We start from the raw sequence: 27279 nt of genomic DNA, 5'->3' as shown, positions 1-27279 counted from the left end.
GTCCTCATCTCGTGGGGACGTAAGGTAGCAACAATCTTTTGTCACTGGAGTCTTTGGCCATAGCTTGCGCCCTGTCCCAGAGACCAAACTCTTCCAGCTCAGCCGGCACTCTGTGAATAAGATAAAAAAATAAAAAGGCCCATCCATAACTAAATTATCTCACCGGAATCCATGTTACAGGACCGATCAGGAGCTTTTGTGTGCGTTAGCAAATGCAAAGTGTTAAGAAATGAATCCCCCGCTAGGAGAGTGTGTGTGTTTAAAGGGCTGAGGTGAGGCAGTGGAGTCACAGTGCAGGGGGACCAGCAAGGGCCTTCCTGCTGGAGCAAATCTACCTTGGCCCATGGTCCAAAACTCCCTCAGAGAGAAAATACACTTTCAATTGAGTATTTCACACACACCTCTCTGCAGGGAGTCGATACACATTCTTTAACGGCATGAGAGACTGAAGAGTAATAACTATAGGAAGATAACCATTCCTTTCCATTTTGTGAACTGAATACATAGGGTTTCATTGACGATTTGGGATTCAACACTTGGGGTCATTATCATCATTACTACACAATATCTGGTGTTCTTGGTTATACATAGAGCAAATGCATTTCTATTCTTTGAGAAAGTACTCCACCTACTGGCAATGACAGGAAGTATCGTCAACATTTAAAGTTTCACATGAAATAAAATAGTAGGAATAGTGTATTTTTCCATATCAAAGTTTATTGCTGACATGCATGTAGAGATTTGATGAAGTACAAAAATATGTCTTTTATACAAACTTTTTTTTTTTTCCCCCCCCCCCATCTCTGTACAATTAGCCAGGTTTTTGTATTAGACGCCCATATCCAACAAAGCAGCTTACAACAAATCCTGCTGGTTTTCAACCATTTTTTACCACCACATCATACACCATCATCTATTTTCCAGTTGAAATATTCAGCAAATCAAATACATCGTTAAACTGACAGACATTTCCCCCATTTTAGAATTATGGTAAAAAATGAAAAATTAAGTTGAATGTTCATTAAATGAAAATCGGTTGTATTATGAAAAACATTAGGTTTTTCTGTAAGACTCAAATTCCCAATTCTTCCTGGTTGGTGGATTTTAGGCAATTATAATTGTGGGACCACCTTGCAAGTAAAAAAAAAATGTAAAAATCATGCAAAAATCACATTTTACAAAGAGCTCAACATCATGCTTCGTATGGTGCTTTCAGTCCACAGAACGTCTATGAAGGGGACAACTTTCATAGAAAAATGGGACAATTCCAACAGCCAAATGTGAACACTATCTTGATAATGCTACAAATAACACATTACTATCAAGGGTCTTACCTAATAAACCTACATATTTATATCCAATAGTGGGTTATGGTCACCCTCAAGTAAGATGGGATCACAAATTTGCCTTCAACTTCAGCAAGGGCTGTGGTGTACACGAAATACCCTTTTCTCATCAACTACTGACACACTATCAACTACAATACTGCTTTTATACCCAGAAATTCACATTGAGGTGGGGAAAAAAGCTAACATCTCAAAATCTCATTACATTTATGATTTTTTTTCAAATGTGGTGGCAAGCATTGCCTCCGATGCATGTCTATATATAATTTGTGTTAAAGCGGGGCTGTTCAGGAGTGTGCAATGTTACAAAACGTTCAGATGAAGATATGATTTCCGGTCATGTTGAATTTGGAATCATGTCAGTTCTATTCAACACATTCCTATCTGCAACATTTCACCTTAGTGAATGTACCCCTGATCAGAGCTGATATCGTTCCACTAGATGGAAGCTCTACTGGTGTTGTCGCTGTAATGATGGTATTATATTTACATACTGACCAAAAGTCTGGTATGGGGCGATAAAACAGTTGGCATGGTCCCACATCTGTTTGTGCTGGTCGTTGTCAAGGCAACAGGAGTTGGCAAGACTGCACAAACAAAACTGGGATCAGGGTAATAAACAGATCACTACCATAAATCATCATAATGCACGATTATTTGTGTAAAAAATAGAACTATGCGGAGTCAGTCTCATTATTAGTGTAGCTTAAATCGACCACGAGTGTGTGGCAATGGTAAAACCTAATAAAAAGTGATCTTTAATGAAGATGGCTGATTGAGAGAAAAAAACTGCAATGGCGGCTCAAGTTTGAATGTTTGGAGAAACAAATGGAACCAGAACACTTCTTGCTTAAAGCTAAAATGGAAAATAGATTTGATGCCTGAAAATGGACAGTGAATAAATAACAAAATAAACATACATGAAATGGAGGAAAAAGACAATATACAATGAAATAGGACAAAACTGACTCAAGTTTCTACTCGTGATCAATTTGGATATAAATAGGGTGAAGGCCTAAGCAATGCGAATACCTATAAAGATGGGCAAGCTTATGTGAACAGATGACTAATATTGTTCACAAGTTAGTAGCTTAGCAACATTGCTAGCTATTTTTTGACAAACTTTGCTAACAAATGACAACATTGCCATCTGTCTAAAGTAAATTTGCCCGACATAATGGCAAACATTTTTCCTACTAAATATCTGCCTACTTTAGCAATGTCATCCTATTTCCAGGACACTAGTGTACTTTAGACGAAACAGCCGTTAGCCTCTGTGCAGAATGGTTGGATTGATCACGACGTTAGGCACCACTATGGCACCGCCAGCAGAGGGAGGCTTGAGAACGTGCATAACGCGACAGACCACCTCATTGTTGAGTTTCTCTATGAAATATTACACTATTCAATTATCACTATCAACATCATAGTAAGTCTCATGATCAGCTACTACAATATAACTTACAACAGCTAAAAGGGCTTGAGAGCTACTATGATCATCACGGTTTTGTTTGATTTGAAACTTTGCTACACACTGGAGCATTCACGATTAAGACAGGGGCAACATGAGGGATGCCCATCTTTCATAGCGGACACATTCAGTCCAGCCGGTCTTAGAAAAGCCTGTATGTTCTCAGTATGTGCAAGCAACTGAGGCAGGCAAGATAAACAGATTGGGAAGGATGGCTAGTTTAAGGGTCTGCACTGACTCACTGGGCTTAAATAACATGGCTTTTTGACACCTAAATGCAAAAAAATGGTTCCACAGGGGATGAGAGCGAAAGCAAGAAAACAATGCAATCTTCTACTTAGAAGTAGGCGATTTGGCCACCCTTTGATAGTTAGCATTTTCAATGTAGAATAGATAGAAGGGTAAAATGCTAGTTATTAGTCATAAGGAAAAAAGCTTATTCATATTCCACATTCCAAACCTTTATGCACCAAAACATAGTAATGCTTTCTGTCTACGGTGACAACACTACCCCGACAATTCCTTGTTTTCCGAGAATGGTGGACATGATGTAAAATGCACACAAAAAATAAAATTAAAAATAAAGATTGAGAGAGGTAGATTTGAAGTCGTCAGTTTAGAGACGGGACTAGTCCAGATCATTTTGGTTATGAGGAAACTAAAGAGAGTGAATTACGTCCATGATCAAGTGATCTCAGTTTGGAGAGTTGATGGGAGAGAGGTTAGAGGAAGGTTGCTACATGGTTCTACTGGCCCTGTATTGCTCAGGGTTTTCAAGAATAAGTGGGGGTAGGTAGGAGGGCGATGGCCAGGTCTCAGCGAAGGGAAACAAATGGGGTGGGGGGGGGGGGGGGGGGGCTTTTCATGTCCAAACACACACACGCGTGTCTGGTATCCCCCTGGCCTGTACGAGTCCATATGTGCCCATAGCTGGCTGGCTGAGTCCATATGTGCCCATAGCTGGCTGGCTAAGGGGGGGGGGGGGTTCAGTGGGAGCCTTTGGTTGAGATCTTCAGATTCTCCAGCCATGCCATTCCTGTGCACACCACCAACACCCAGACTTGAAGTGTGAAAACTATGAGAGGTTGTCAGGTGAGTGATCAGTTCTGCCCCCCCCCCCCCCATGTCTATTCCCACTCCACCTACCTAACTCACCACAGCTAGGGACCCCTCTATCCAAGGGAGGGTCAGGCTGGGGCTAAGCTCCCATATATATTCTCAGTTTCAGGGTACCTTCCCGACCCAACCCTTGTGTCCCCCACCCTACTTGTCCCCCAGAGGGCAAGGTGATGGGTGAAGGGGCTACTTCCGGAGGAAGCGCTGTGCCAGTATGGCGGCATCCAGAGGGCTGACGGGTGTGGCATCGTGGCCCAGGCGCCGCACGGGCGGGATGGCGCTGAACTGGCGCTTGGCGAGGAAGCTGGCCTTGGCCTCGTGAATAGTGTTCTTCTCCTCAGCCAGCAGCAGCTGCTGGCGCATGTAGTTCTCAAACTCGTACTGCGACGACTCTTCCATCATTTTCACCTGGGAGAGACAGATGCTTATTAGTTAGTTACACACTGCGTCGTGTTCATCAGGGCAGTGGTTTTCAAAACTCTTCTCAGTGACATTTTACAATTTTGTTATTGATTAGTTGAATCAGGTGCACTAGTTCTGGTATAGCTCAAACACATGGAATGGCTGGGGGTCCCTGAGGAGAGGTTTGAAAACCCCTGCATTAGAGCACATCATGGAAAATGTCTTAACATTTTGCAACAGAAAACTAAAATTAGCGTTTATTGGACCAGGTCTACCAAGTGCAGGTAGTCCCTTCCCAGTTTGTTAGTTTTCTTCTGTTTGGTGCCCACTGAACACGACCCTGCTGTTACACAGAGATACTGTTACACAATGAACACAAGTTAGAGAGCCTGGTTAATGATTAAGAGATCAGCGTCCTTGTCAAATCAGAGCTGATTAACTTACGCCACCATTCTCATCAATGGGGCTGTAGTGGAGCTTCCAGTTCCTTGGTGTCCACGTCACCAACAAACTAACATGGTCCAAGCACACCAAAACAGTTGTGAAGAGGGCACAGCAAAACCTATTTCCCCTCAGGAGACTGAAAAGATTTGGCACGGTTCCTCAGATTCTCAAAAGGTTCTACAGCTGCACCATTGAGAGCATCCTGACTGGTTGCATTGCTGCCTGGTATGGCAATTGCTCGGCCTCCGACCGCAAGGCACTACAGAGGGTTGTGCGTACAGCCCAGTACATCACTGGGGCCAAGCTTCCTGCCATCCGGGACCTCTATACCAGGCAGTGTCAGAGGAAGACCCTAAAAATTGTCAAAGACTCCAGCCACCCTAGTCATAGACTGTTCTCTCTGCTACCGCATGGCAAGCAGTACCAGAGCACCAAGTCTAGGTCCAAGAGGCTTCTAAACATCATCTACCCCCAAGACATAAGACTCCTGAACATCTAATAAAATGGTTACTCAGACTATTTGCATTGCTGCCCACCCTCTGTTAACCTGTTAGGGTATAGGGGGCAGTATTTTCACGGCTGGATAAAAAAAATGTACCCGATTTAATCTGGTTACTAATCCTACCCAGTAACTACAATATGCATATACTTATTATATATGGATAGAAAACACCCTAAAGTTTCAAAAACTGTTTGAATGGTGTCTGTGAGTATAACAGAACTCATTTGGCAGGCAAAACCCTGAGACAGATTCTGACAGGAAGTGGATACCTGATGTGTTGAATTGACTTTAAGCCTATACCATTGAAAAACAAAGGGGGTGAGGAATGTTTTGGCACTTCCTATTGCTTCCACAAGATGTCCCCAGCCTTTACAAAGTGTTTTGAGTCTTCTACAGTGAGATCTGACCGAATAAGAGCCTTGGAACTGTGATGGCCCATTAGACACCTTGCACACGAGTTGATGGTGGGTACTCTCATTCCGAAACATTTTAAAAGAGAACCCAATGGTCCGCCTTGAATTTTATTCATGTTCTGGTTAAAAAAGGCCCTAATGATTTATGCGATACAACGTTTGACATGTTTGAACGAACGTAAATATATTTTTTCCGTTCGTGATGTGAAGTGAAGTCCGGCTGGCTTAGATCATGTGCTAACAACACGGAGGTTTTTGGACATAAATTATGAGCTTTTTTGAACAAAACTACATTCGTTATGGACCTGGGATTCTTTGGAAGTGACATCTGATGAAGAGAATCAAAGGTAATGGATTATTTACATAGTATTTTCGATTTTAGATCTCTCCAACATGGCGGTTAGTCTGTATCGCAATGCGTATTTTTCTGGGCGCAGTGCTCAGATTATTGCAAAGTGTGATTTCCCAGTAAGGTTAATTTTAAATATGGCAAGTCCATTGCGTTCAAGAGATGTAAATCTATAATTCTTTGAATGACAATATAATATTTTACCAATGTTTTCTAATATTAATTTATTATTTTGTTGTCATGACTTGACTGCCGGTATTGGAGGGAAACGATTTCCTGAACATCAACGCCATAGTAAAACGCTGTTTTTAGATATAAATATGAACTTGATAGAACTAAAAATGCATGCATTGTCTAACATAATGTCCTAGGAGTGTCATCTGATGGAGATTGTAAAAGGTTAGTGCATAATTTTAGCTGATTTTATGGTTTTGGTGACGCCGGTCTTTGAATCGACAATGCATTACACACAGCTATTATCAATGTACTCTCCTAACATAACCTAACTTTATGCTTTCCCCGTAAAACCTTTTTGAAATCGGACAACGTGGTTAGATTAAGGAGATGTTTATCTTTCAAAGGCTGTAAGTTAGTTGTATGTTTGAGAAATTATTTATATTTGGTTTCAAATTTGCCGCTCTTGAAATGCACCTGCTGTTGATAGGGTGCGCCACGGGTGGCACGCTAACGTCCCACATAGCCCCAAGAAGTTAAACTACTGCTACGCTATTATTTATGCATAGTCAATTTAATTAACTCTACCTACATGTACATATTACCTCGACTAACCAGTGCCCCCGCACCGGTGCCCCCTGTATATAGCCTCGCTATTGTTATTATTTCATTATTTGTTACTTTTATTTATTATTATAATTTTTTTAAACTGCATTGTTGGTTAGGGCTTGTAAGCATTCCACTGTAAGGTCTACACCTGTTGTATTCAGCGCGTGTGACAAATACAATTTGATTTTGATTTGAAAATACAGTTTTATGACTGAGAATGTTTGTCAAGCCATACTTGTACACATTTTTGTATTTCTTACACCACCTTTAGATTTAAAAAGATTGGATTCAAATGTAATGAAAGTGCTTGCCTCATGGTGGCGCAGTGAGAACAAACACCAACGCACCAGTTAGTAAGGGAGGAGCATTTGGCTCTGTTCGCCAGAAGGCTTTGGGTGAGCTTAGCCATGCGTTAATGCTAAAGGCTGAAGGTGGGTCAAGGGGTTGTTGACCACAGGGATCTCACCTCCTGGAGATGCTCTGGGTGGCTGACCTGGTCATCGATGTCCGGTACAACCTGAAGAGGACCGGTCAAAGAGGATACTGACTGCCTACAAAGCACACACACAAAATAGAGTTTATCGACACAGCAAGGGTTGACTGATGATTCTATTGTGCAGCGTTTAAATTAATCTATTACGCTACGTTGCACCAAGTTAAACATCTTGATGGCATTATAGATGATATTCTCACACCAGATGAGAATATATTTTTGTTTAGCACTTTTTCTACCACAAAACCACTACTGGCAATATTTACAGTTCTCTCCCTGTCCACCAGGGGGCGTGACTCACCATGAGGCAATAATGCCGCTGAGAGACTCCAGGACCTCAGCAGCGGTCAGCCTCTGCTGGGGGTCTAGCACCAGCAGCTTCCGTATAAGACACACAGTGTTCTCCGACACACGCCCGTCCCTGAGGGGAGAGGGAGGAAAGGGAAGAAAGAGAGAGGGAAAAAGGGGGAAGGGTTATATTTATGGCCTTCAGTACCAGAAGGAGAAACTGTTGAATAATACATTGTAGGAACCAACAAGAGCATGGTCCTCTGTAGCTCAGTTGGTATAGTGTAGCGTTCGCAACGCCAGGATAGTGGGTTCGATTTCCCAGGATCACCTGTACATAAAATGGATGCATGCATGACTAAGTCACTTTGGATAAAAGCATCTGCTAAATGGCATATATTACTATTAGTTATAACAGTGTGTGGCCCAGAACTTAAATTGATATTGTGAAATTCTGACAAAGTCCTTGAGTAGACCAACTGTCATGATAAGCATCATTGTAGCATCTTCCAATTCACACCAACGCAGTATAAAAAGGGCCTTGAATAATGCCTGTGTGACGCTGTAAGGGATGGAAGGTGTCGTACGACATGTAGCACACAACTCTGTATGGAGGTGCATGGAGCAATAATGCTTGTGTGGTTTTGTATGGGATGTGTGGTACTGTATTGGTGGGGGGGTGGGTTGTATGTTGACCTACTCTGGGATAGAGTACTCTGCAGCCTTGATCTTGCGGAACAGCTCCTGAGGTATGCTGTCGTAGAAGGGGAACTGGCCGTAGAGCATAGTGAACAGCACCACGCCAAGGGCCCACATGTCACTGGGCTTACCGTGGTATGGCCGGCCTGCAAAGGAAGACATTAATAGATTCATTTAAAAATGTTTCACGAACTAGGTCTCTGCACAATTGGCGACAGATTTATGCAACAACAACAAAAATATGCGCATTTTCCCACCAGAGATGCATTTCCATCAACTGGACTTGTTACAGATAGCGCTGTTGGCTAGAGAGCACGTATAGCCTACATGAGATTATTGTTCTGGACAACAACAAAAAAAGTAGCGTGAGTTTTTATTTGTCAAACGGCAGCCAAGCATCGACAATCATGACATGAGAATAAGACCCTTGATATTTATTGGAAAGGAGCATCAAGCTCATCATTATGCACTTTCACCCATCCTGTGAAGTTCATCATTTATTTCATCTGCAGCCTAATAAACTGCATGCTTTTGCGTGTCCAAGTTATCGATATGTTACTATATTAATGAGCATAAAAGCATTTCAACCAGCATTTCTCACAATTAATTTTCCTGACAAAAATAAAAAAACTAGTATTTTTTGTTTTGTCGACATTTGGAAAGTTCACCAAAAAACATGTTGACATTTCGAAAGTTTACCGTTTCCATCAGGCCTGTTGTGACATTTTGTATCTGACATGTACTCGCATAAAAAGTTTGGATGGAAACCTGGTTAATGTTTGACTTTTTGCAACCGAGAAAATGACGCTTCCTTAAAAACATGTTTTGCAGATAGGCTTACATATCATGTAACAGTATGGTTCATGTACGTACATGCACCAGTACAATCACTCAAATCTTAATTCAACCACAAACGACATCGTTTGTTGTTACTCCTCAAGCCACTGTCCTCCTCTACAACCATACATAATACCTAGAATCTCATTAACAACCACAGAACAAATGATTAACCAATGGAACACAAACAGAAGACAATGTGACTACCGCTCTCTCCAACTGCAGATCTAGGCTCATCTTTCCAAGAAATTCCCAACCACAGTTACATCTGGCAATACTGTACCTCCATTATTCTTAAACCTATGAAACAGTAAAGGCATGATGAGTCAGAAGCCAGTGATGGTAAGGGAGGAGCAATGAGCAGGGTGCTCTGCTATAAGACCAGAGGCAAGTGTTGTTATAAAGAGTTGCTTCCCTCCCTCTGCCCATGGGGCAATAATGGTAATGCAGTTGACACACACACACAAGGGGGAGGGGTTGGGAGTAGTTTCCCTCTCGGTGAGTCATCAGTGTGACTCACTGGAGGTCAGTTTCATTGTTCTGTTTTCAACTTGTCAATGTTCCGCTCATATATGCCTAGGTTCTGTGTTTTAATGGAGAGAGGGGAAGCAAACACCAGCCAAATCTGCTCTTTTCACACATTTCCCAGCAATCGTGTCTAGACCGAAGGGCTGAGTGTAACTTTTCAAATGGTTAGAACCTCAGTGTACGCATGAAGTTCGTGCACAAACTACTGAGTGATGGAATATTGTGTGCCGTCTCTGCAGCAAGCGGTTAAACTAATAGCAAAATGTAGCACAGTAACATGTTTGCAATAAAACCAAACAAATCAACACCACATACCCTAATACATGGCTTATCACGAGAGAACATCATGCAACTCTGAGATGATCAAGTTAATAAATGAAAGAAAAAAAAAAGCCTTGAGATATTTTCAGCCTTCACTAAATGTTCCAAGTTTGCAAAATAGGCTGTGTTGCCTAATAACCAGAAAAACCAACAACAGTGGACTGCCAAACATTACGCAAGCCTCCGACTGACTCGCAGATTCCCAGCTCGACCCAGATTAAACTAGGCTGACCCTTCCTTTCAACAGAACAGTAAAACATATAAACAGGAGCTTATCAGTCAACCCACATTACAAAAATAACATGTGAATTACCCTTGGAAATCAATAGGCCTATATGATTTGCATCCACTTGTTACATAAAGTAAGTATGGAGATATGGAAGTTTCAATTGAACTGTTATGCGACTGTGTTTGGCATCAGTCAGTAGCATTTGTGACAGACTGATAGAGAACTTCCTTCTCCTTTCCCTTCACATGCCATCTGTGTGTGTCCTCTCACCACTCAATACGTCAGGGCTGATGTAGGCTGGACTTCCTCGCTGGTCCTTCAGCAGGTCGTCCTCGCTCACCAGGTGCTTGCCCAGGCAGAAGTTGGTGATGGTAATCCGATGAGTCCTAGGGTACAGAGACCAACACACAGCAGGGTCATATTCAGTAGATTCAAAAAAAAAAAAAAAAAAAGTCAGAAACTGAGCGAAAGACCGAAATGCAGCACAGTATGCCCTAATGCAGGTATTCCCAAATAGGGGTACGTGTACCCGCAATGCCGTCGGCGGTACGTCAAATAAAAATTAGTCACATTTTTTATAAACAAAAATAAAATTCTCTTTACATTTTCAAACAGTCCATTTATATCCCCCCCCCCCCTCGCCTGAGTAGCCTCGTTTCAGTGCCCAAAATAAAACCATATAGTGTTCAGCGAAATAACAATGCCAAATACATGTAGTCTAGTCAAATAATTAACATCCAATCATATTAACCGTCACTCTCTCGCGGGAATTCCACTAACAGTCCGTATGTAGCCAAACGTAGCTGCTGCTCATTCCGTTTGCTTGAAAATGTATAAATGGTAAAAAAAATATATAATAATAATAATAATAATAATAATAATAATAAAGGCCCGTGTCCACAGAGACACATACCACCAGCTCTAATGGTAGTACTGCTACTACAAGCAGTACTACACCTGCACTTGACGACACAAGTTGTTCTGCTTCCATGAGCACATCCAATGCTAGCATCAGTAATTCTACATTTGTTGTTAGCCCAGGTAGCATGGACACCGACAGTTGTTAATCTGATGTAGCCGAGCTGCATCAATTCCTCCACTGAACAGACCGGGACGTTGGACCATCAAAGACGCGCAAATATGATGAGAACTACATTGATTTGGGGTTCACTTATATTGGGAGTAGTGCCCTTCCTCAGCCACAGTGTGTTATACAGTATACGCAAAAGTACTCTCACAACGCGATGAAACATTCACTCTTGCGCAGACGTTTAGAAACAAAACATGCCAATTTGAAAAATAAGCCATGGGAGTTTGAGTGAGAATTAAGACTACTTTAGAGTAGTAAGACGTATAAAAGCAACAGATACCATTAATAAGAGGCTAGAAGCGTCTTATATGGTGAGCTACCGAGTGGCTAGGACAGGCAAGCCCCATACTATTGTGGAGGACAATTCTTCCTGCTGCTGCAGATATGGATTGGACAATGCTTGGGGGGAAAAGGCCCAAAAAAACTATACCGACATTGCTTCATCAAACACCACTTTCACGATGCATCAGTGACATGGCAGGAGATGTTTTGAAACAATTACTGCTTCGCATACAAGCCAGTCAATTCTATGCGTTACAGCTGGATTAATCAACAAACGAGGCGGGCACAGCTCCTGGTATATGTCCGTTACGTTTGGGGGGGGGGTCAATTAAGGAAAACATCTTCTGGAAACCAGAACAGATTATTATATTTTTTTAAGTACTGGACAGCTTTGTGACATCAAATGGACTTTGGTGGTCAAGATGTGTTGGCATCTGTACTGATGGTGCAGAAGCCATGACAGGGAGACATAGTGGAGTGGTAACGGCATTCAAGTTACTCCCGACGCGACTTGGTACACTGCAGCAGCCGAGAGGCTCTTGTTGCCAAGGGAATGCCTGAGAGCTTGAAAATAGGTTTTGGACACTGCAGTGAAAATGGTTAACTTTGTTAAAGCAAGGCCCCTGAACTCTCGTGTATATTCTGCTCTATGCAATGATATGGGCAGCGGCCATGTAACACTTTTACAACATACAGAAGTGCGCTGGTTATCAAGGGGCAAGGTATTGACATGTTTTTTTGTTTTTTAAATTGAGAGACGAGCTTAAACTTTTACGGACTATAATTTTCACTTGTCTGACCGCTTGCACAATTATGAGTTTCTCACACGACTGGCCTATCTGGGTGATGTTTTTTCTCGCCTGAACGATCTGAAATCTAGGATTACAGGGACACTCCGCAACTATATTCAATGTGCGGGACAAAATTGAGGCTAAAAAGTTGGAGCTCTTCAGCCTGTGTTAAGGACAACACACAGGTCTTTCCATCATTGTATAATTGGTGTGCAAATGAACTCAAGCTTACGGACAATGTCAAATGTGATATAGCGAAGCACCCGAGTTGGGTGCACAAGCACGCAGGTACTTTACCAAAACGGATGACAAACTGGATTCGTTATCCCTTTCATGCCCTGCCTCCAGTCCACTTACCGATATCTGAACAAGAGAGCCTCATCGAAATCGCAACAAGCAGTTCTGTGAAAATTGAATTTAAAGTCAGAAGCCACTGCCAGATTTCTGGATTGGGCTACACAATGTATCCTGCCTTGGCAAATCACACCGTTAAGACACTGATGCCCTTTGCAATCATATACCTATGTGAGAGTGGATTCTCAGCCCTCACTAGCATGAAAAGTAAATACAGGCACAGACCGTGTGGAAAATGATTTAAGACTGAGACTCTCCAATACAACCCAACATTGCAGTTATGTGCATCCTTTCAAGCACACCCTTCTCATTACCTGTGGCGAGTCATTCACAATTTGATGAACAAATAAGGTTTTATGTGTAAGATGGCTAAATAAAAATTAGATTATTATTTGTGCCATGGTCCTATAAGAGCTCTGTGTCACTTCCCATGAGCCGGGTTGTGACAAACTCACTCATTCTTATGTTAAATAAATGTATCGTATAGAGTGTGTGTGTGTGTGTGTGTGTGTGTGTGTGTGTGTGTGTCAGGCTTACAATGACGGCAAAAAACAGCATTTGAGAGTGCGCTGACCCTGGTGCTAGAGGGGTACGCAGCTGGAGGTTGAATGTTTGAAGGGGTACGGGACTATAACAAGTTTGGGAACCACTGCCCTAATGAATATGACCCAGGAAACTCTACTCCACTTCCTGATTGTTAAAGTTTGCCTCATCATCAAAAAAAAGGAGTGTTTGGTAGGCCTGTGAAGACACACGATGCTTCATGAAATAGATGCTGGCTGACGTGGGAGGCGTAGTTCACTCACTGCTTAATTTCACTGCATCACAATTAACTGACCACAGCATTATGGACTCCTTATCGTCATCTTAAAAGAAACCAGAGGAAGTTTCAAAGAAACAAGACTACACGATCACCACCACCAGTTGAAGGGACAACTCGAAACCAGGAGGACAGTGATATCTAGAGACAGTGTAAACGCCAGACAGTCTGGCGCTCAAGCACCGTAGCTAGGGACATCATATTGGTTTCTGTGGAAACATCATAGGCCTATCAGATGTTTGTATGAGTCATCGTAGATAAACTGTGTTTGTGTGTGTGTGTGTGTGTGTGTGTGTGTGGGGGGGGGGGGCATGAAGGGTTTAATGGTAGGCCTTCATACAGTATCCCCATCCTTTCCAGAACATGTAGAGAGAGAAAAAAAAAAGGCTACACTGACAAACATGTGAGTCAACCTGTGGTTTGGGATAATTATCTCGATGACTAATCCTGCATGCCATTGGGTTGACGAATGTGTATGCAAAGCACATAAGGAAAAGTGCACACACAAGCTGAAGTCCACCCGCACGCATGCACAGGCTACACAATCACAACTGCAATTTAGCGCCTTGGTCTACTCAAGATCACGTTCTCACCCACATCCCCTTTCTCCAAGGACCGAGGTCAATGCAGCTTCCCCTATTCTCTCTCACCTGCACACTGTATGCAGTTCACATTCTGCTCACACAGACAGAAGGCCACATTTAGGCTAAGGTTAATTGCTGTGAAAAAAATGCCACATTGTAAAAACATTTTTGAAGAGGAAACCTTTGTCTACAGTCTACCATCTGAGGCTGCTCAAAATGATTTGTGAACATGAGTCGTCTATAATACAGTAGCCTTTTGAAATTCACAATGACAGGAGGTGACGCTTGAAGGGCTCTCGATAAAAAGCTACTTTATGAAGGGGGCCTTTCTTTCGCCTGCATGCATCACACAACTGTGGTTGCTATTCTTACTCTGTATCCTCTCCATGAATGAGATAGCGTGTTCGCCTCGAGAGAGAGGGACCCTTAGGACTGGAGGGACCAAAAGAACCACACCGTCTCCACTTTCTGGTCGTGTGATCCCAGGAGACAGGAAACCAGAAACCGCCACATCCCCAGTGACTCCCCCTCATCCTGCCCAAAATAACTTGACTGATGGGAAAGGGGTTGAACATGGCACCCGCTGGCTCCACATGAAGCTCAACAAATTGCACTAACAAATAAACTAAAAATACATTTAAAAAATTCAGCTATTGAAGCTATTTTTGAGATTTTATTTTTAGAAAAACAGCAGAACAGTGTGGTGAGGTCAAGCATTTCTCTCAAACATTTTGGGGATTTACCTGTGCATGACTAGTGTTCCATCAAACAGAATTTACATTGTAAAAAAAGTCAACTTCGCTTTCCAGTTTTAAACACAGACCGACTTCGAAATGCAACTAAAAGCTGTTCCTATTTTTGTAATGTCACTTTTTTACTTATTTGTGGACCCGGCACCATCAACCAAACCCTTTTAAAATTGATTTGCAAAGTTTTTTTCCAGCATAAGCAAACTCCTGACAATGATACAGCACACTGAGCTTTGCAGGACGGGGAGAAGTTGGTGAAGGGAAGAAGATTGTACAGGTGTAAACTAATCTTCAGCACAGTCAGTGGGAATATACGCAGAGGTTGATGTCATCGTCAGTGTCAAGTGTCAGCTGACTGAAGCATGCTGACAAACAAGCACTATCGCAACTCAGTCTAAAGACTGTGCAGAGACAGGGGAGAGAGAGCAGGATGACCTGACAAGTGCAGCCTCTAAAGTCTAGTTTGCAATCAACCAAACATCTTACAACCCTAAAGTACACCCGCAATGTAACAGCTAATTTAAGAATTACTAGCCTACAAAACACCAGCTATTTAAAACAACTTGCTGGCAAGATGCAATAACAGCCTCATTCCATCCATTTCAAGCAGACAAATTACCTGAACAATAAAAAATAAAAGTAACGACCGTGCTGATGGAAACAGGAAATGCAGGTACATTTTTAAATGTCGGCATGCAATTTGTTTGTTCGACACGGTTGGTTCTTTTTGTCTAAAATTAATGGCAGCCTTTACATAATAGCAATCATATCGATGTAAACTTGGATTCACACGATGATAGGACCACACAACATAGCCTACCACTAGGACTGGGGACAGCATGGAGTTTATTAGGCAACAGATGAAATAAGTTATGATAGGGGTGCTTACATTTGTCCTGTTTCACACATGTACAAGTGTCTGGTGTAAAATGGAAAAAATGGTTTGTTGCATATCCCAAATCTGGGTGAGGCCTTCCTCCATACATCCCCCATACTGTATGCATGCACACTCAGCGAGGACACGTAGAGTAAAGGCAAAAGACAAAAAAGGAAGACAATGACAGGGAATGGAAGAAAGGAATCATGAAAAACAGAAAAAGGAGTAACGAGCAAAGACAGTGTGTGAGAAAAAAAAAAGCCTTCTGACAGACAGAGGGAGGGAAAGTAAATAGAGGGCTGGGTGTGTGTGAGAGTGAGAGACGTGTGTGTCCATGGTGAGTCAGCCCTGAGCTATGGAGGGCCTTTGGCAGGCCTCTCCTTGTGTCTCCAGCTGGGACAGTGTTCCACTCGTCTGCTTCGTTCCGTGCAGCAGCCCCACCGGCCACAACAAAACACTTTCTTTCGTCACCACTACCGCTGCCAAATGGCGCTCACTAGGGACGCACGATTAATCTAAAATTGCGATATTGACATCGACAATATCTATATCGCAAGAGGCTGCAATATCGTTCTAGTTTCACTATAGACGGGTTAGCTGACAATGTCACGAAAACGACGTGCACGCTTCCATAGTGCAGAAGTCAGCGTGTTGTTGAGATTCTGGATGGCAAGATTGCTAGAAAGAATAATAAGAAACTGCCATGTGGGGAATCATAAGTGGCTTGTTTCATCTTGTTATTGATACAATGTCTTGTTTTGGAGGTGTTTTGACTGATTTCATGTCAATGCTAATATGGTAAAAAATTCTAATTTAAATAAGAAAAATCACTAGCTAGCTAACAAACAATGTATTTGAGAGACAATTGCTCACTGTGCAAATGTTAAATAAACAGAGACGAAATATAGCTTGCATGTTGTCATCCCTAAGCCAACCCCTTCTATTTTCCCCTCATAGTTGCAACAAAATAAAGGCGTGCGCTAAACAACCAACCAATCTATGCATGCACTGACCGAACAGAAAGCTCTCAGATTTGTCCAAACATGAACAATGTAGCTATTCACTAATATAAATCCACGTTTTCTATTTTATACTATTCATTTGTGTAACTTGCTCTCTGCAAAACACTTGTTTGTTGGTCTTACCAAGCTGCCAAATTTAGTTTACTCCACTGAGATAAGGCAAATCTTGCTAGCAAACATTTGCTCTAATTCAGCCTAATACCAGTGAGTATATCAGCATTGGTTGTGCAACAGCTTGTTCTTAAAATCAAAGAGGAAAAGACAAAGAATATTAAATTCTGTCTGAATGTATCTATTTAAATCTAATTAGGGTCCCATGGGAAACACTGACCAACACTTCGGTTCCTACTGTCATAACCAACTCCTCCCTTTTTCCATTAGTTGTCATACCAAACAAAACTGCATTCCAAGTGCCCACTGTAATCCTACCATATAAATAGAATGGTCATTCTAAATTGTATGATGCCAACAGCATAGCCAAGTGTTTTGATGTATACATCGCAAATAAAATAGCAATATATGGTACAAAAATAGCACTTAGATTTTTTTTGCAGCGCTCACCATTAATCATCAAGCCTTAAATTGACCAGGATTGGGATGCACTGCTGCACAGTATGTTCGTGTGTAGTGGGGGGAGAGGGAAGGAATTGCGGTAGTAAACACTTCCTTGCAGCGGCTAATATGCTTTTAGGTGATGTATGGGCACTACTATTTAGATATGTGTATGCATGAATGAAACTCATTCAGACCCATGAATATGCCACTTGCTCAGTTGTTTAATAGTCTACACATACTATATGAGCACGTGGAGCCAAGAGGAATTGCAAAAGCTGTTGATCAGTTACAAAACAGTCACTAGCATACTCCTACATTTCATGGACTCAAGATAAAAACAGCTAAATACATTCACTGTAAATAAAAAAAATAAAAACTGTCAAAAAAAATAAATGAAAGAAATTAAGAAATCCAGCAGGGTTTTAAGAGGCTCTAGGTGCACCATTTTATTTTACCTTTATTTAACTAGGCAAGTCAGTTAGGAACAAATTCTTATTTTATTGGGGCAGAACGACAGATTTTGTACCTTGTCAGCTCGGGGATTAGATCTTGCAACCTTCCGGTTACTAGTCCAACGCTCTAACCACTAGGCTACGCTGCCGCCCCAAAATAGCCCCAATAAGGCTGGGATTTGACAGGGACCTCACAATATGATATTTAGGTGCCAATACAATATGTATTGCGATTCAATGTTCCAAACATATCTGCTACAGAGGGACAAGCCAGAGGATGAGTAAACAAGTTCTGATCAGCCATGGAAATAAGTGCTGAAAACAAATTGTCTCCCCATTTACAAAATGGAGAACTAGCTATGAAGGAACACATTTTAGTTTTGGTGCAGGTACTGCAAACTAGCACGAAAACAATATTGCGATACTGTCAAAACGTTACAATACCGTCAAAAATAATATTTTGATATGGAAAGGGGGATTCAACTGAAATGTGTCTTCCATACGCAACTATTGATTTGTTCCCAGATCACTAGTGCACAACCCCCCTCCATCCTCACTAGCACGCACTCCGTTCACACACACTCAAAATAAAGAATACTGCCTAGCCATGATTGGTTGAGATAGAGGGTGAGTCATTCACAAGAAAGAGCAATTCTGTCACTCAAGGCTTCCCTGTCACATGGCACGTCCTCTCTGCTACCGCAGATATTTGTAAACTCCTTTGGATTAACTCATTTTCATCAATGACAAGTGTAGCTACAGCTTTCAATAACAGAGTGGTCCTGAATACAGCTGCTGGTATGGACACAGCTCTTTCTTCTGAGGCAAAAGCAGTCTGTTTAAAGCAGAGTGGGAAGGATTATTTTTTTTACATCTTTCGTGAATCATAAACTAACAGTTAAGAGCTTACAGTTAAAATACAGAGATAGTTAGTCTCATCTGTATAAAAAAAAAAGTATTTTTCATTGTTAGCTAGCTAGACAGTTGCATACAGGTAACATTATATGCAGCTAGCTGGCTGAGATGGCCAGTTGCATTCTGCAGTTAGTTGATTGCTGATGTGCAAAGCCATGACGATAATATGTTCGTCAGCGTATCATGTTTAACTAGCTAGCTACCGAAAATAGCCACTGTGGTGCGAATGCTAATCGACTAGCAAGCTAATCAAACCCCAAGTTAAGTGACAGGGACACATGACATGGCTAAATAACTAGCTATCTACACATGTTCAACTAGCTTAATACTAGCCTCGTTCAGAATTCGAGAGTGAAATAGTTACACACTCGTCTCTAACGTGTAGGCGCAGCATTGCCGAACAGTCCCATTAAGTCAGAATGATGAACAAACTTTATTTCAACTTACTTTACTGGTTGTCCACCGATGTTGTCCCTATGTCAGAGGTAATTTGATACAAAATATCCACAGGGAAGTGTTATCAACCCAACCTTTAGTACGCTGTCTGTATTTCCAGTTGTTATTTTCAAAACTGACGCAATCCGCACATGAAACACTTGCACAATATGGCCAAGCCTAACCAAACGGCAGACACTTCCAGCTGATTGTGAGGGAACGTGTCAGCCGACAACATTCCGGTTACATTTGGTTATTGTTTACATAGAGTATCACGTGTAATGCGTCAAGAGATTGAAAATCCAAGTGACAGAAACTACCGGCACAGCAAAAAGTCAGGTAAACATCATTATCCTGCGGATACCCCATCTCCACCTATCAACAGCATGTACAACCGGGAAAGTGTAAATATAATTTCATTCAACATTCTGGCTTGTAAAGAATATTGCATTGTTTTTTAGGGCGACATCAGTCAGACAAAAAAAATAATCCATGGAGTAACCATGGTAAGTCTGTTTAGGCACATTTAGCCTGCTGCTAATTATTAGCTAGTTATCTTGTAATGTCGGCATTGCCATTGTTTGGCTGGAAACTGGTTGTGTGTGTACAGGGCATTTTAGTAATAGGCAATGACAAGCTATAGGAGATGAATTCATTAGTTTTTTTTTAATCAATTGTTCTGGAATGTGTCTTTCAGGAGTGTAAGGAGATGAACAAGCAGCACTTCAGGTATTTATTGCTGGTATGCAAGGTTTTAATGCCTCATCTATTTTTGTCTGCCTTTCTCCTTTACAGCTTAAAATTGTCTGGAGCCTGGTGTTGTGGCCATGGAGCTGTCACTCGGATGGAACTAGATTTCAGCTGCTGCGCAACGAGCAAGCAAGCATCCCTTGGACTGGACATAACCCGGCAAACATATTTTTGAGAAGATCAGGACTTTTGCAATGAAAAGGCCATAGACATTACGCGCCCTGCTCCAAAGGGCAAGACAGAAATATGTTCAGTTTGTTCATATCATAACTTGAAAAGGTCACTCAAAGGATCTCATGATAAAAGCCTAGATAGTGTTTTACCTAAGCCATTGTGTTAAGTTCTCCAATTTCAGGCTACTACCTTTAGCACTTGAAGTTAAAGTATTTTAATCTTGAAATATTTTCAGTCACGTGTTCCCGTGAACTCTTGGTTGGGTCTTAACTTCTCTGGGATAGGGGGCGGTATTTTCATGTCCAGATGAAAACTGTGCCCAAAGTAAACTGCCTGCTACTCAGGCCCAGAAGCTAGGATATGCATATTATTAGTAGATTTGGATAGAAAACACTGAAGTTTCTAAAACTGTTTGAATGATGTCTGTGAGTATAACAGAACTTATTTGGCAGGCGAAACCCCGAGGACAAACCATCCAGGATTATTTTTGTTTTTGAGGTGACTGTTTTCAATGGGTTTTCTATGTGGATCTTGATTTAAGGCACTTGCTTGCAGTTCCTATCGCTTCCACTGGATGTCAACAGTCTTTAGAAATTGGTTGATGTTTTTCCTTTGAGTAATGAAGAATGGCTGTTCAGAATGAGGGTCGAGTCTAGGGGACTGTTGTGGTTGGGGCGCGCAACCTGAAAGCTTGCTCCACTTTGTTTTTATCCACTATTGAACGCAGTTTATCCCGTCTTAAATGTTAACGATTATTTACGTAAAAAAAATACCTAAAGTTGTATTAGGAAAGTTGTTTGGACAAAGATTACAGGTAACTTATTAGTCATGTTGCACGAGTTGGAACCAGTGTTTTTCTGGATCAAATGCGCCATATAAATGGACATTGGAGATATAACGATGGAATTAATCAAACAAAAAAGGACCATTTGTGATGTTTATGGGACATATTGGAGTGCCAACAGAAGAAGCTCTTCAAAAGGCATGAATTATATTGTTATTTCTGAGTTTTGTGTCATGCCTGGCGGGATGAAATATGATTGTTTGATGGGGTGCTGTCCTCAGATAATCGCATGGTTTGTTTTCGCCGTAAAGCCTTTTTGAAATCTGACACCGTGGCTGGATTAACAAGTTAAGCTTTATTCTGACATATTGCATGTTTATTTTCAAGGAAGTTAAATATTTACAATTCTGTAGTTTGAATTTGGCGTCCTGCACTTTCACTGGATGTTGGTCAGGTGGTACGGTAGCGTCCCATCTAGCCGAGAGGTTCAGGCTTAACGGGTGTAAAACAAAGCAGCACTGTAGTTCAATGTGAAAGGTTTTTTATTATACAACAATAGGCAATTTAATACTGTTAATGGTTTGCCTAATCAGGAAACTTGGTGAGATAATGTACAGAGAATTCATTTCGGCAATTTGGTGAAAGTATTCCTTTTCTAAATATACGTTTTCCAAGGATTAATGTCGAGCACGTGTGAAAATCACAGCCAAATGCCCTTTTCTCCTAAGCAGGATAAGTTAAACTTTTAAACCAGCATTGCTTCCATGTTTTCTCCAACTACAGCGTATGATGTACCATTTTGAAGCTCAGAGTCTGTACTTGTATTCAATGCAAAACACAATTTCAAATTTTGGAACATAAGACCGAATAGAGATGGGGGGGGGGGGGGGTTTGGAAAGGGGGCTTTGTGGATAAGGAGCTGGTTGCATTCTGCAGGGCCTATTAGATTCCCGGCAGCACAACACTGTGACCTGATTTGCACTCGAGCCAGAGTTCCAACCATGTGTGGTTCCTCCCCCCTCTCTTCGAGAGAGAACAAAGTAAGCGGGCACGTTCTTCGCTCTCTCTTTTTCCTCGCTAGGTTCCCATCACTGCCTTCCAAAACCCAACCACAGGGAATGAGTCACTGACTCGTACGAGAGAGAGAGGGGGGGGGGGGGGAAGAGAAAGATGTAGAGAGCAAGAGAAAGAAAGAGGGGTGAAGGGGGATTGAGCTGGGATATCTGTCTCTTCTTTGAGGCTGCGAGGACTTGACCCTACTCGGGTTGAAGGCCAGTTGCACACCGGATACACACTGGATGGGGCATCTCGCATGGCTGAACCAAATATGAAAGTGTGACTGAGTCCTTACCGTTTGTTCAGCACCATGTTTCCAAGCTTCAGGTCTCGGTGCACAATGTTTTTCTGCAGGGTGGAAGAGGTAGAGATGGATCAGATATGTCACCGTCAGACTGCTGTTGAATGAAGCACTGGAAAAGCAACTCAAGTCAATGCTGTTACTGCTCTATAGGAGCGGCTTAGCTTGGATGATGACTCATCGGAGGGGCTACATAACAAAAATGTAACAACATTTTGACTTGTCTGAACATGCCCAAGACTTAAGTTGGAGACCGTAAAGAAAACACACTTACATAATACATCTTTCAAAAACAAATTGTCAAAGCTATGCGTCATCTTGGCTCTAGATGAGTATACAGTCAAGTCAGTAACCAATTATTTGATCATGAAGGTCAGCCTGTGAAGGCAGCAGGCACTGACCAGATAATCTGATCTACAAATCATTAAACGTTCAAAACAACTGGCCATCAGATAATGAAAAGTCTGGGAAATCTGCAAAGTACATAGCAGACTGAACCCTAGTCAAGAAGCAGATGGATTTAGACTGTTTCGAACACGTTCAAAACAGCTACATTGTAGTCGGACTGAGTTGAATCACTGATCTACAAATTACCTCACATTCCAAATAATTAGGCATACGCATTGTGATCATGATTAGCAATTCTGCACCTCGTCTTCCTCAAACTGATCCCCTCAAACGTGCTGTACGTGTTTTGTTGGTCGGCCTCACCTTGTGCAGGGCCTCCACCACGCGCACCACGTCGTAGAAGATGACGATGGCCTCGCGCTCGCTCAGCCGCTTCTCCTTGATGACGTAGTGCTGCAGGTTGATGAGGTCCGCAGTCTTGTCGCTGAAGTCGTGCGCACAGAGGCAGTCCAGCACCAGGCAGATCCGCTTCTTCAGTCGGCGCACCTTGCCATTGTTAGCCTCCGGGTCCTCCACAATCTCGTACGCCTGATCCTAAAGCAGACATGGGAGAGAGAGCGGGTTGGTTAGGGTGATTAGAGAGGAGACCGTATCTTTTATCTGTGCGTGTTACGATCTGTTGATATGGGTAGTGTTCAGTAAGCACAAAACAAGGCCACGAAACAGAATGAAATGTGCTTGTCCAATAAAATGTTGGTTTTCTATTGCAAAACATTTTGCTACGGTGTGCCATGAACAATACAACTCTGGGGCATTTCTTTAGAAGCGTGTAAGAAATAATATAGATTCTGACAAACGACATGACAATTGAACGGCTTCCAAATCGTATGTGTCATACGCCATCACCTCTTCCATTGCCGAGTGAAATTGCAGTCTGGCTTCAATCAGCTATGAGAGAGAGAACAGTGGAGGAGAAGACAGGGCTCAGTGATCTGTGTACAACCATCCCATCTCCAATGTGAATAGAACACAGTGGGGGGAGGGGGGGGTTGAAAAACAAAGGTCCTTCTTCTCTATTCACCTCAGAGCGAGTCACTGTCCCCGTCCCCATTGGTTTGTCCAGATTTAGATGGCTGGGCCTCTAAAGGCTTTCTGAGACAAATCATTATTAACCGGTCCGCTTGGAGACGGAACTATAATAAACCAATCAATACCGTTGTAGCCTTGAATGAATCACGCCGCAGCGGCACGGCTCAATGTAGCTATTCTAGGAAGAGCGTGTCGAGGAGGAATAGGGTTGTGAAAGAGAGGCGGCAGATGGAACAATAACAAAGTTATAAAGATATGGGAAGGGCGGGAGGGCTGAGTCACTGTGAGAGTGGTCAGCTGGGAAAGTGAAGGCTTAAAAAAAAAAAAGAAGGTGCTTCAATATCTCTACAGAACTATCTCTAAGCTCCACTGGACTTGGATTGTGCAGTGCGGTTGGTAGGGAGGGGGTGTGAATAGAATGTTTTTCCCTGAAGGGGTGTCTTTGGGAGGCTGGCAGAAAACTATGCAAGTCTCTCATCAGAAAGAATAATGTACAATCACAGTAATTCAGTACAGGTCTGTGAAGTTCTCATCATTGAAAGACATTACAATTGGCTGCAGCGCCAAGCGATGTACCTGAACGTTTGTGGCGCAACCAAGTAAACTCTTGCCATTTACCTGGAACAGGCCATGGTGGTGCACCACTCCGTCCTGGTTATGGAGCAGCGAGAGGAGGGAGTACTCGGTGTGCAGCAGCATCTTCCCCTGCCTCTCCTCCTGGGTCTCCCCGGCCGCGTCTGCCCGCTCCTCCAGCGTCAGGATCTACAACAGAAAGCAGCAGCAAGGTCGTGTTCATTAGGCAGTAAAAGGAAGAAAACTGACTGAAAAAGGGAGGGCCTACCTAGATTTGTCCAATAAGAAACACTTAGTTTTTGGTTTCCCATTGCAAAACATCTTACTACTGTGTCGCCTAATGAATTTGACCCCGAGGTCACGAGCACACACGCTCTGGGACTGGGGAAAAATCCCTGAACAATGAACCACATGAAGTCGTCACCCCACAATGCCTAAAGATGTACCATAACAGCTGACCCCAGCAGCTGATCTAGGCCTTGGGAAAGAACTTAGGAAGAGGGGTTGAGAGCCAGAGGGGACAAAACAGGCCTGCATATTTGGCACATCAAATCAAATTTTATTTGTCACATGCGCCGAATAAAACAAGTGTAGACATTACAGTGAAACTAAAAATAATGTTAGTTAAGTATTTACTAAAATAAACTGATGTTTTTTCCATGCTGGTTTCATTTTATCCCAGCAAAAACACGTCCCTACATACTACGGTCAACACACTCAGGAGACAGGCCACTTTTTCGCTCTTCCTCCTAAAACACCTTGTGTGTAAAACAGATTATTGGATTGCCCCAATAAACAAATTGCCTCTACAGTTCGTCTTCTGCCCAAGAGCAGGCTGCTGCACTCAAATAGGGCCGTAAAGGAATAACTGAACACTAACAAAGACGTCTGTTTAGGAAGGTCAAAGTTTCAAGAGGCTATTGGGACACTGTAGCTAACTAGCTATTGTTTGAAGACACTAATTAATCGCCATCAAACAGTGAAAATAAATAATTCAAAAGAAACAGTGTGAGTGTGTCCACTCACCTTTAGCTGGTAGAAGTCATCCGTCCCATCCTTCCTGGCCAGACACTGCACTATGCTTGGCACGGGCGAGTTCCCCAAACGAGGCCCTGTAAGGAAGAAGTGGCAACAGCTGCATGACCAAAAGGTAAGGAGTGTGTGTGCCCTAATGCAAACCATTAGGAGGCATGCAAACTTTAACCCCCCTAACATAACGTTTTCTTACACGTCATCTAGCAGACAGCAGAAGTCTTATGCTACCGTTTCACAAAGTTAACAGTATACATTTTCTGAAAAGATTGAAACAGCAACTTTGCTTAATAGATTCTGAGCCATCTACCAAATGTTAAAAATTCTTCACATTCTTGCCTCAAGCTAACTGAATCCCCCCCACCTCTTTCCTAGTTTCCTGCGCACACACAGTTGTAAGAGGCCAACCTTTCCCCTTTTTTGCCCCTGAGTAAACCCCATCCCTTACCCAGGACAAAGGGACCTGCCCTCTTGGCGTTGCTTCCAGCTATTCCAGGACAGAGGAGCTTGCTGGCCCTGACTGAGGTCTCTCCGGCCCCCCTCTCCAAAGAGCGTCGCTTAGACATGCTGGAGCTCTGCAGGAAGAACACAGAGACAAAAAGCTAATCAGATAACATCAGATCAAGATAGGCACGTTAAGTGGTGTTGGACAGAAATGTGACCACAAGGAAGAAAAACTCAAACTGATACAGTCTTGATGTTCTTCCAGGCCACAAGCAAAATATACATCTTGAGTTGCATAATTCAAACGCTAAGATTCTGACCAAAATTATGTCAATGTGTCATACAGTAGAAAATACATTAGTTCTCAATAATCCCTGAAACTGCATGACTATACCTGGGTCTCTCCAGAAGTTCTCTATTGACTTGACTAATGCAGCAAACTGTCTTGTGGTATGAGAGAGGAGAGGGTATAACCCCTCGCAACCACGTTAGGAAACCCCTCCCACAAGTTTACTAACAGTGTGAATGGCTAGCCATTATAGGTTCATTCAGATGTCGTCTCTGGCGAGACAGATGACACCTCAGCTTTAAATCCTCACAATGTGGCATGCAAACGAAACATCCATGTACTGACATTGAATGACAAATGCCTTGATGCGGAATGCAGTAGGATTACTGCAACATCAAATCCTGCAAGGATGAAATGCTAAAGATGGCAAAACATGTAATAGGGCTAGGCTGAATGCGATTTTGTGCATACATGCTTTTTCATGCTGGTTTCATTTTAGCCTTCGCAATTACTTTCTGAAAATCCTGCTGCAGCTCTTAGGACCTATATCAGGCCCGGAAAATTGTTAGACTCTAGCCACCCAAGCTATAGACTGTTCTCTCTGCTTCCGCACAGCAAGTGGTACCGGTGCATCAAGTCTGACACCAACAGGATCCTGAACAGCTTTTATACCCAAGCCATAATACTGCTAAATAGCTAACAGAATGGCCTCGAGGACTGACTTTGAGTTAACCCTTTTATTTTTGCACTGTCTATACACACTCACAGGACTCTCCAACATACACATTTATACTGACACCACACACATGCACTCATCATTTATGCTGCTGCTACTACTCTGTTAATTACATATCCCAATGCCTAAATCACTGTACTCCTATACATAACTAACTATCACTCCAGTATCCCTGCACATTGTAAATATGGTATTGGAACTGACTATATAGCTTCTTTCTATGTCATTTTTAGTACTACATTGATAACTGCATTGTTGGGTTTAGAGCTTGCAAGAAAGGCATTTCACTGTACTCGTGCACATGACATTAAAACGTGAAACTTAATCTGCACTGGTTTGCGGTTCCATAAATCTGTGGACTAGGCTATGTGGTGAGTTGTAACCATTGACAGTAAAAGGATATGACTTCCTCTCAGAAGACAGTTTCCCATAAAAGGTTGGGCTCATGGCTTTTTCTCACGACAGAAAAATAAAAACCAACCCTACCATTTCCGATAAGGAACTGAAGGCACATGCCAGGGGAACCCGTGTGTGACACATCGTGACATCTATTTAC

The 27279-nt window shown here is 42.4% G+C and overlaps 1 protein-coding gene across 1 annotated transcript in view; it reads right to left on the bottom strand.

Annotated features, from left to right (window-relative positions):
- Window positions 1-697: 697 nt before the first annotated feature.
- Window positions 698-27279, bottom strand: part of LOC115176785 (serine/threonine-protein kinase 40) — a 29467-nt gene continuing 2885 nt past the window's right edge. Inside the window, exons 2-11 of the mRNA XM_029737076.1 lie at window positions 25703-25829; window positions 25249-25334; window positions 24268-24411; window positions 22924-23154; window positions 22207-22259; window positions 10492-10607; window positions 8308-8452; window positions 7621-7740; window positions 7293-7377; window positions 698-4341 (exon numbers count right to left, since the gene is read on the bottom strand). Coding sequence (XP_029592936.1) covers window positions 4120-4341; window positions 7293-7377; window positions 7621-7740; window positions 8308-8452; window positions 10492-10607; window positions 22207-22259; window positions 22924-23154; window positions 24268-24411; window positions 25249-25334; window positions 25703-25820 — 1320 coding nt within the window. The 5' untranslated portion in view covers window positions 25821-25829 and the 3' untranslated portion in view covers window positions 698-4119. The remainder of the gene's footprint in view (window positions 4342-7292; window positions 7378-7620; window positions 7741-8307; window positions 8453-10491; window positions 10608-22206; window positions 22260-22923; window positions 23155-24267; window positions 24412-25248; window positions 25335-25702; window positions 25830-27279) is intronic.

This window comes from Salmo trutta, chromosome 3 (assembly GCF_901001165.1).
Source record: "Salmo trutta chromosome 3, fSalTru1.1, whole genome shotgun sequence".
Taxonomy (NCBI): Eukaryota; Metazoa; Chordata; class Actinopteri; order Salmoniformes; family Salmonidae; genus Salmo; species Salmo trutta.
This window is presented reverse-complemented; position numbering and strand designations above follow the sequence as displayed.